A 10,136-nucleotide genomic window follows, 5' to 3' on the forward strand; every position below is an offset into this window, starting at 1 on the left:
GGACTCAAGAGGTTCTTGGCTCAAAATTTGTAGAACCTAGGGGGATGAGGTGAAACTTGAATTTTAATGACATAATTGGGTTGCATGCTCCGAGACATCCAGCGATAGGAAGGTTAGGGTAAATTCTTATATTTAAAATTTAATTATTTAATTAAAACAAAGCATTGCGATAGTTCTTACGATATTCACATGATAGGATTTCTATTTGATGTTTTGAATATCAAAATGAAAAAATTCAATCAAATATGAATAAACAACATATTCCAACACCCATTACAATTATTATAATATAATTCATTATTTTAACATAAAGATTACAAGAGTTTGAGTAAATTCTTATATTTAGGAGTTATCTAAAAATATAACATAGTCAACTTTTTTATATATATATAAAAAGACCCATTACAATTATTAATGATTATTTATGCTCACTAACTCGATGTTTCAGCCAAAATTTTAAAATATGTATACATATATTGATGCTAATATCCACATATAAAATGTATAATGTTAAATCAAGTGCTTTTGGCGTTGAGAATCAAGTGAATACCCCAGCTTCCCTTTAGTTATATCCTATTTTATGCTCGAATCATTCCTTCTTTTTTTCATTTGGGGTTAACTTTTCCCCACCAAACCCAAAGGACTTGTTGGGAGGGCAAAGGCAATTGAATCAAAGCACACACAACTTGAAACAAGGAATCTCTTTGTCCAGGTAACCGGAGAAAAGGACTTGTCCTACGCATGTCTTAGATCAAGAGACATAATTTGCAGTTTTTACAAACTAGTTGATTCTCAAACACTGAAACATGACATGAAGATGACAATTCTTTGACTGTCGGTATCCAGAAACTGCAAGAAACACTCCAGCTTTCGATGGTCTCCCCAAGTAAGGTTTTATATGCTCTGGGATTGCCCATTCGTTCTTTATTTACTCAACTCTACAGCAAACTTTATTTCTTTATTACAAGTGTCTCACTTCATTTTGCCAATACGCTTTAGAAACTCTATAGTCCGTAAATTTAATCTACTGCTAAAAGAAAATCATAATTTTCATTGCTAAGTTGTAATATCGCCACAACTTCACTTTATCCCACCTCAAATCAACAAAAAATTCTCATGAATACACTTACATGTACATTTGCTTTTATGACTCGCACAGATGTCAAAAGCATAACAGTAAATGTTTGAACTTCACGCTTCAATGCATAAAATATAAGATTTAATATTGAGAGTTTAAAGTCAAATTTTTAAAACTAGATTTTTAAGATGAATAAGAGTTTGCTATATAATTCAACAAAGTTTTATGAGAAAATTATATAAATAAAATGTAACAAAGAAACTAATTTGTACTCAAAAGTTTAACCCCATAAAAAAGGTTTTTATAGTCTAAATATAAATATAATTAGAAAAGAATACATTAAACTCCCATATTCTTATTTTGGGATGAATCTCCCAAGGGAGAGGAGGCGAGGATTATGAAAAAAGAAAAATAAGAGAATGAAATGAAAAGAAAAGGGATAAGAGAGGTAATAATAATGGAAACAAGAGTCAAATTCTTTTTGTCATGTGCTTTTTCCCAAACTTTTTAATCATTCATCATAAGCACATTACATAGACCCCAGGGGTCCCACTCCCTGAAATCAAAAGGCATATGAACAGTGTCATCATAGTGCTCCACCCTTCTCATCACATTTCAACCCTAATCCCTGGTAAGCTATCTAGATGTATATATATATATTTTTATAATTATTCTATTTTACATATGATTTGCTTAAAAAAAAAAAGCACAAAAATTACTTATTTTCTTTGGCATTTTGGTAATTCTCTTTAAACAAGAAGGGCATTAAGACGAGCTTGACGTCATCGCACGCAGCAACCCGCACTCAACTGTCTCATCTCTCTCTACTCAGACTCACCTACATCTCTGACTAAATAAACAAACAAAACACCTTTTCTTTTCCTTTTTTTTTTTTCTCTCTGTTTTCTTTTTCCCTTTTTTTTTTTTTAATTTTTATTTTTCCGGAAATTCAATTTAATAATTTATCCTAAACGTCAGAACCCGACAAAACTCAAAACTAATATCCTTCCATCAGTGGCATCTCCAGTAATTTCAGCTAAACTCCCTGCCTATTTCTAAAGACTAACCAATCTTGAGTTATATGTGGCGCACTATAGCAGAAGAGAAGATAAACAAAGGAAAGAGAGAAGGGAAAAAACCTGAAAGTGAACACTCACAAAACTGAGAAAAAGAAAGCTCTTCCAAGTTTCAACTCGAAACAGTGACATAAAAATAAAACAAAGAACTCCCAAAATCCCTCTCAACTTATTCGTTGTTTCTGTCAATTTTTGTGGGGCTTTTCTTGTGCTGTTTTTTGTAAGTGAAAAAAAAATGGAGCAAATTTTGGCTATCTTCAAGCTTGAAGCTTGTGGCATCATCTAGGAGAAAAATAAAAGCTTTTTTCTTTGTTAGTAGTTTTTGTTAAAGGTAAAAAAAGGGTTCATGGGGAGAGGTTGCAGGAGGATGATAGCAGGGAACTTGGATCCAGAAAGAAAAAGAAGTGGTGGGTTGAGAACGAAGCAGGCTGGTAGAGGCTCTTGCAGAGGAAGTTAGCTTTGCTGCTTTATTTTGTTTCCTTATGAATCTGGGATATTAAGTCTAAAGATTGCATTCTGAGTTGTTTTTGTTGGTTGCTTTGCCTACAACATATATACTTTTGTTGATTGATATATATTTGAGAAGAACGGAAAAGGAGAAGAGCTATGGGCGCTTTGTTGAAAGAAGCTTTGAAGTCACTTTGTGGGGTGAGTCAGTGGTGTTATGCTGTTTTTTGGAAGATCGGCTGCCAGAATACTAAGTAAGTTCTTTTATTTTTGTTTCTATTTTGTTTTGTTTACTTCTTCTTCTTCTTTTTCCTGGGATTGTTTGGTTGTGGAGAAAAATGAAGGAAAAAGAAGAGAAAGTTGGTGTTTTGTAATAGTGCTCTGCATGTTTTTGCTTTGGTCCTGGTTTCTCGAGTGAACTGAAGCTTCACTTAATCTGACGTATGTTTGTCTCTTTGATTTTGCCAACAAAGTGGAAACGAAATATTTTTAGTTTTTTCTTTTTTTTCCGTCCTTATTTCTGGGGTTGGATTCTATCTTTAGAATCTAGCTCTTTAGCCTGAATTTATAGTATTCTTTTTTTTCTCTTGATGGGGTTAAAAAAGCGAACTTTTTTTAATTATTTTCTTGGCAACCAAACAGAGGGGATCCAACATAGATGAAAGTCTTTCCTGGGTAATACTGTTTTTTGGTCTCTTGAGGTGGAAAACTTGCTTTTAGACATGTTAAAGTCTGATTGGCTACTGTTATCTTGTAATTTTTTTTTGATTCGTAATCTGTTGCCGCTTTTCTTTTCTGTTTTTGGACATTTATGTTTTGGTTTATTCTGTTTTGTCTTTAAGAATCTTAGTGAAAAGTAGATTTGTATTTAAGTTTGACAAGAAACCCCTCTTTGTATTGGACCGGTCTACTGCTGAAAAATCCATTGATTCAGAATTTTGCTTTGCTTTGTTTGATTCTGTGGCCTTATTTTTGCATTTTTTTAAATAAAGCAAAATTGCTATTTTTATCAGTAGGTGAGTAGAATCTGCTATTGCTTTTTGTCATGGTCTGTTTGGCTGCTGGAGAAAATGTAGAGAGAAGAAACAATATTAGAACTTGGACGATTCACTTTTTTCCTTTTAAGAAAAATTTATTACCTCCAATAGGATGAGATTTCTCAGAATACAACCTACTATGTACCTTTATTTCCGGTTGTCCTTTCCGGTTGTCGCTTTTGATTTATCAAAAGCACATTTGGGGAGTCATGGCTAAACTTTTGGCATTATTTGCCTGAGAAGAGTCTGTTAAGATTTAAATGATTATTGACTTCTCCATAAAAAAGAAAGACTTTTTGCTTTCCTTTGTCTTAACAATGTATTTTACACTTTGCAGGTTACTAATTTGGGAGGAATGTTACTATGAACCCACACTGTCAGCTGTCCCTCCATGCATTGCTGGAGTTGAGAACCGTGAATTGCCATTTGGAGAGTGGGAGGGAGACTGGGGTTCAGAGATTTCCTCTCAGCTTGGGAGTCAACCATGGGATAAAGTCCATTTGCTGATTAACAAAATGATGAATAATCGCATTAATATAGTAGGTCAAGGGTATGCTTTTCTCCATTTTCCAATTTTCCGTTTCCCAATTAATATTATATTTTCAAGTTCTTTTCCTTGTTTTACTCAAATATGTTAGACATTGCTTGCTGTTGTTTTTCAGCTTAGTTGGCCGAGCTGCATTTACTGGAAATCATCAGTGGATTCTTGCGAACAATTGCATCACAGATACCCACCCCCCAGAGGTATGTTACAAATTATAGCTTCTGACAACAGCTACTACAGAGAGTTCTGTCTTAATCAAGAAGCATGCTGATTGTACTGTATATGATGAATGCCTGATTCTACATGAACTCTGACTAATGGTTATGAGCTGTAGATGGGAACTAATGTGAATAGATGAAATGTTCTCCCATGAATGTTCTTTTTAGGAAAGGGTAGAGGTGGTGGTTGTTGTTAAAGTAACAGAACTTAATATGACTTAAAGTTTTTTTGGATGCTTCTAGGTTCTAAATGAGGTGCATCTCCAATTTTCAGCTGGCATGCAGGTTTGATAACTTCTACTCTTGCTTATTATTTGGTTATTATCTCTCTGCTTCATTATTGGACTTCTATCTATTGCAGACTGTTTCAGTTATTCCTGTTCTTCCTCATGGTGTTGTTCAACTTGGTTCTTTCACATCTGTAAGTAATTTTTATTCAGTTATTCTGAGATGTGGGAGAACTATTCCGTATGCGTCTGTCTGTTCATTTTCATAGACTTAGATGATGTTATATTTAGGGTTCATATAATACAACATAGTGTCATATCTGAGGCTAAGCAAAGCAAAATCATTGTTTTGCAGTTCTGTTTATATATTGTTGACGAGGGACTTAAATATTCCTCTACAATGGGATATTACTAGCAATGCAGCAGTTATTCTCTGATTTTGCTCCTTCCTATGTATGCTTGAATTTTTAATAAAGTTGAAAGTATGTTAATTGCCTTGAAGGTTTACTATTTACCTGTTCTTCCTTCAGATTTTGGAGAACATGGGATTTGTGAATGATGTGAAGAGTTTAATTCTGCATTTGGGATGCATCCCTGGAGCTCTTCTCTCTAACAGCTATGGAACAAATGAATGTGTGGAGAAAATTGGGATTCCCATTTCTTTAGGAAAGCCCATTTCAATGGATTCGGCTGGAATTTATAGGTCTACAAATTCCATGACGTCAGTAACTGAAGGCTGTAACCAACAAAGCAACTCATCTCAGGCTTCAAGGGTTATTGGTCAATCACCTTCTCTGATTAAACAGATTCAAGAAAATTCACGGGGTACTGCTTCAACATCCCAATTACCTGGTCTGACCCAGACTTTGGATAAATCTCATGATGATCACTGTGAATCAAAAATCTGTCCAGAGATTAAGCCAAACCTAATTTTTAAAAGTCAAATGGACTGTGGAGTTGTTGGTGCTGAAGTGATTCCCTCAAACCCAACTTTGTGGCTGAAACCTCAAGTTTCTTTTTGCAACTCACAGTCTGGATTCAATTGTCAGCCTATGATTGGTCAATCAATTGCCAGTCATAGCAGCATAAAATCAATGGAGCAACAGATTTTGTCAGATGCTGGTCTGCAAAATCATGCTACCGACAGCATTAGTGCATCAAATACTCAAATGAAACCAAAATCAATTCCAGGCATTGTTCCCATCTTGCAGAAACTAGAAGATGTTACTTCCTCTTGCACGCAACTGGCAGGGAGTGGGGTTCAGAAAGTTGGTTCATCTAGAATGGAGGTTCCTTTATCCATTCTGGCTAATCAATTAAATAATACTCGTATGCTTTCAGGAGTTTCTAATCAAGGACATGATTCTGAGGATTCTAAATGCACTCAAGCTGATTTGGTTCCAAAGAAAGAAACTGTGGATAATGATTTGTTTCAAGCACTTAGTATTCCATTGCTTCATGCTGAAGATGCCATGCCTTTTAGCGAGCAACTCCCCAGTGCTATTCATAATTGCCTGAAGCATGAAACTGAAGGTTTGGGTACTAGATCCTTGAATGTCCAGCCTCCATCAGGGGATGACTTGTTTGATGTGTTGGGGGCAGATTTAAAGAGTAAATTACTTAATGGGAAGTGGAATCATGTGCTTGCTGAGGGACCAGATTTGAAGATGCAAAATCTGGTTAAGGATACTTCAATATTTAGGGATATGCAGAATGTGTTTTCTGATTTATTTTCAGCTAACGAAGGGGTATCAGACCGGGGTATTTGTTCTGGGGTTGGTACAGATCATCTTTTGGATGCTGTGGTCTCTAGTGCACAATCTGCTGCCAAGCAGATATCAGATGATGATGTGTCCTGCAGGAAAGCGTTGACAAGGTTCAGTAACTCCTATGTTCCTAGTAGTTCTCCCACCTTTGGCCAGGTTAGTATTTCCAACCAAGCGCAAGGGGTGTTGCTTGGTGGCCTTCCTAAGTCTTTGTTGAAAGGAGGAACATTTCCATCCAGTTCTTATCGATCTGGCTGTAGCAAGGATGATGCTGGGACTTGTTCTCAAACTACTTCTATGTATGGGTCTGAAATCAGTTCTTGGGTTGAGCAGGGTCATAACTCAAGGCATGATAGCAGTGTCTCAACTGCATATTCCAAGAGAAATGATGACATGACCAAACCAAATCGCAAAAGGCTAAAACCTGGAGAGAACCCTCGACCCAGGCCAAAAGATCGCCAGATGATCCAAGATCGAGTGAAAGAGTTGAGGGAAATTGTACCAAATGGAGCAAAAGTATTGCATATTTTAACCTCTTGATATACCTACATCATTCTTTGCTAGTGTGCTTTATTCTAGTAAATATTGTCTCTAATGTCCATCCTTTTGTGTAATTTAACAGTGTAGCATAGATGCTCTGCTAGAAAGGACCATCAAGCATATGCTTTTCTTGCAAAGTGTAACAAAGCATGCAGACAAGCTAAAACAAACGGGAGAGTCTAAGGTACGGAAAGTGCTTATTCTTATTAACTAATTTCTCTATTTATCCAACCGTACAAGAAGTATATACCAAATCTTGCTCTAATTGGTTGTGGCAAAAGATTTGCCAGGTGCTGTGCTTTGCAGCTGCTATGTCAGATGTGTAAACAGGATGCAAAGCTTATTTTGAGTATCAATCAGAAGTAGAAGCAATTCTTTTATGTGCATATTTAAATAGCACATTGACATTTTGCGCAATCATTGCATTGAAACTTAGACTCTGAGATGTTTGAATAGATGTCACTCTTGATGTTTTGTTCCTTTTCTTAGAAAATTTAAAACAAGAATCTCTTTAATGCTAAGATGTTACTCTTGTTTGAGTTTGCAGATAAAAGAAAACTTTGAGGGAGGGGCAACATGGGCATTTGAGGTCGGGTCACAATCTATGATCTGCCCTATTGTGGTTGAGGATCTGAATCCACCTCGTCAGATGCTTGTGGAGGTTGTGACTCTATACTTGTGTCTGATGTTGGCTTAGAGATAATTTATCTTTCTTGTTCCCTGTGTATGACTGCATTGCATTTATGTCTTGTGACAGATGCTTTGTGAAGAACGGGGTTTCTTTTTGGAGATAGCTGACTTAATCAGGGGATTGGGATTGACCATCTTGAAGGGAGTCATGGAAACTAGGAATGACAAGATCTGGGCACGTTTTGCAGTGGAGGTAAGATCCTGTCAAGTGTCCTCGAACTTTTATCAGTAGATATTTGTTTTGGGCGATCTTTCCAATAGATTTTTTCTCTATTGTTATGTCATGGAAAAAGCAATATGAGTTCCATGTGCCTAATCTTTTTTTGGTGTTACACAACATAGACTAGTAATAGGAGATGGTTTGGAGAAATATTATGCTGTCTAATTACATTTCTACACAGCAGTTATTAAGCAGAGGATTAATGAGAAGATTGTAGCCATATTTGCTAGGATACTAAGACTTTCTAGAGACATTTTAATTACTGGTTTTTAATAGACTAGTTAAATATCACATCTATAAGCATAAGGATAACTACATCTTTTGAGATACCTTTCTGTGAATGAACTTAAAACAATGTCATCAAAGAAAATATTCAAAGTGGTTCCGAGAAAACAGGCATTAAGAAGAAACTTTTATAGTATTGAGGGCATGTATTTGGTTCATCTGTAGTCTAGGTTCGTTTTTTTGCCATTGATCAGGAAGGAAAGCAATGCATCAAGATATTAATAAGTTGGGACATACACTCTATAAAAAATAATTAGATTATGGTAAGATGTTAACAAAGTAATTTGTATCTAGCTAGCATTTTGATTATGAAGAAGTTCTATTTGTAATCTTCATTTTGATTTGTTTCTTCTTTGCACAACAACATACGGTAACCTATTTCCTTAAATTGCATGTTTGGTGCGTTTTTATGCAAGTTATTTGACTTAAGTTTCCTGCACAGGCAAACAGGGACGTTACAAGAGTGGAGATATTTATGTCACTTGTTCGTCTTCTAGAGCAAGCTGTTAAGGGCAGCACATCATCGGCCAATGCTTTTGATAGCAATAATATGATGGTTCAGCACTCTTTTCCCCAAGCTGCCTCTATACCTGCAACTGGCAGGGCTAGTAGTTTACAATGAACCACCTTGCTGCTTGGCTTCCTGGTTTAGATATGTTAAGAGCGAGTAGCTTGCTTGCCATGACTAACATACAGTCTATGGACTTTGGTGGGTCTGACCCTGACTAACGTTCCCACATGACTGACCTTGTTTTAGAGAGGGGTATTTGTTTAGGTAGTGCAAGCTTGTCAAAATCTTTCAAATGGCCTGTTTTGAACATCTGAGGTTCCTATCATGTACCTTCAGAGGAAACAGAAAAAGAATCAGTCTCGAGGGACCATTCAGGAAAAAGAAAAGGCTCCTTAGATATTTGGACTTTGTTGAATTCTACTTTGATGGATAATCCTGTAGGCTTAAGGGTGGGTAGTACAACAGTTCAGGTGTTTTATGGTACTCAAATGCATAGAGGACTGGGATATGGATTATGAGATGAAGGGGGTGAGGAGTTTTGCTACCAGGAAAGGGACTGCATTTTATTTTCTTCTTTTTTTTTTCTCAACCCCTGCCCTGGATTTTTTCTTGGGTTAGGAATGTTCTATATGTTGTGGCAGTGCTGGAATGTTCACTTTCTGCTAATATATGCATTTCTGATTGATCTGTATGGTTTAATAGAGTTGGAATGTTGGGGCCTCTGGATCTTGTGAATCAAAGTCTTCTCATGTAATCTCAGCAACAATATATGCATTTCTGATTGATCTGTATGGTTTAATAGAGTTGGAATGTTGGTGCCTCTGGATCCTGTGAATCCAAGTCTTTCTCATGTAAACTTAGCAACGATAGGCAAATGCCATCAAGTGTTGTAAGCTTAAAGAATTGCCATCTATTCTGGGCATTGCGATATGTTGACAACTGGCGAGGAACTTTCCATCTCAATCAACTTGCTATGGGGGAGCTCCCGATGCATCCCTTCAAAGTTGTATCTAGGCATGACCGCAGGATGGGTATTGATTATTTGCAGTCCCAGGGCTTATATCTTGTTCAATCATAATGCTAAACGCTAAGCCGAAATAGGCCAACTTCGAAGGCTTTAAATGCTAAGCCGAAGGCCAATTGCATTACCTGCACACAATTTGGATGGTTGGCGAGTGGGGGGATTAAATTCTCTATTGAAGCCTAAACTATGGCTACTGTCAGCCTAACCCAACAGAACTAGGCTTAAAGTGTTAGGCCGCAGTTTCCTTGCATGTACATAAACATATTGAAACATGTGCTGCGCGTTTTTATGTTGTGACATCAGGGCTTATATTATAATAGTATAAAACTACAATATTTTGTTGATCTATTAATGCAAGATTTAAATCTTATGGTTCGGATTTTTGCATTATGCATAGTCTAGATTCTAGTATTCTAAAATTATGGTGAAAATGGAAATGTACGAAGTATGAACTAATGATACTTTTATTTTTT

At 36.3% G+C, this 10,136-nt stretch overlaps 1 protein-coding gene across 1 annotated transcript; it reads left to right on the top strand.

Annotated features, from left to right (window-relative positions):
- Positions 1-2,188: 2,188 nt before the first annotated feature.
- Positions 2,189-9,459, top strand: LHW (transcription factor-like protein). Its single transcript, XM_021422225.2, has 10 exons — positions 2,189-2,855; positions 3,976-4,188; positions 4,301-4,382; positions 4,644-4,685; positions 4,762-4,821; positions 5,158-6,909; positions 7,016-7,117; positions 7,481-7,594; positions 7,691-7,816; positions 8,571-9,459. Exons 1-10 carry the CDS (start codon positions 2,761-2,763, stop codon positions 8,748-8,750), a joined length of 2,766 nt encoding a protein of 921 aa, XP_021277900.1. The 5' UTR covers positions 2,189-2,760; the 3' UTR covers positions 8,751-9,459.
- The last annotated feature ends 677 nt before the right edge of the window (positions 9,460-10,136 follow it).

This window comes from Theobroma umbraticum, unplaced genomic scaffold (genome assembly GCF_002168275.2).
Source record: "Theobroma umbraticum cultivar Fairchild unplaced genomic scaffold, ASM216827v3 scaffold_95.0, whole genome shotgun sequence".
NCBI classification, from domain to species: domain Eukaryota; kingdom Viridiplantae; phylum Streptophyta; class Magnoliopsida; order Malvales; family Malvaceae; genus Theobroma; species Theobroma umbraticum.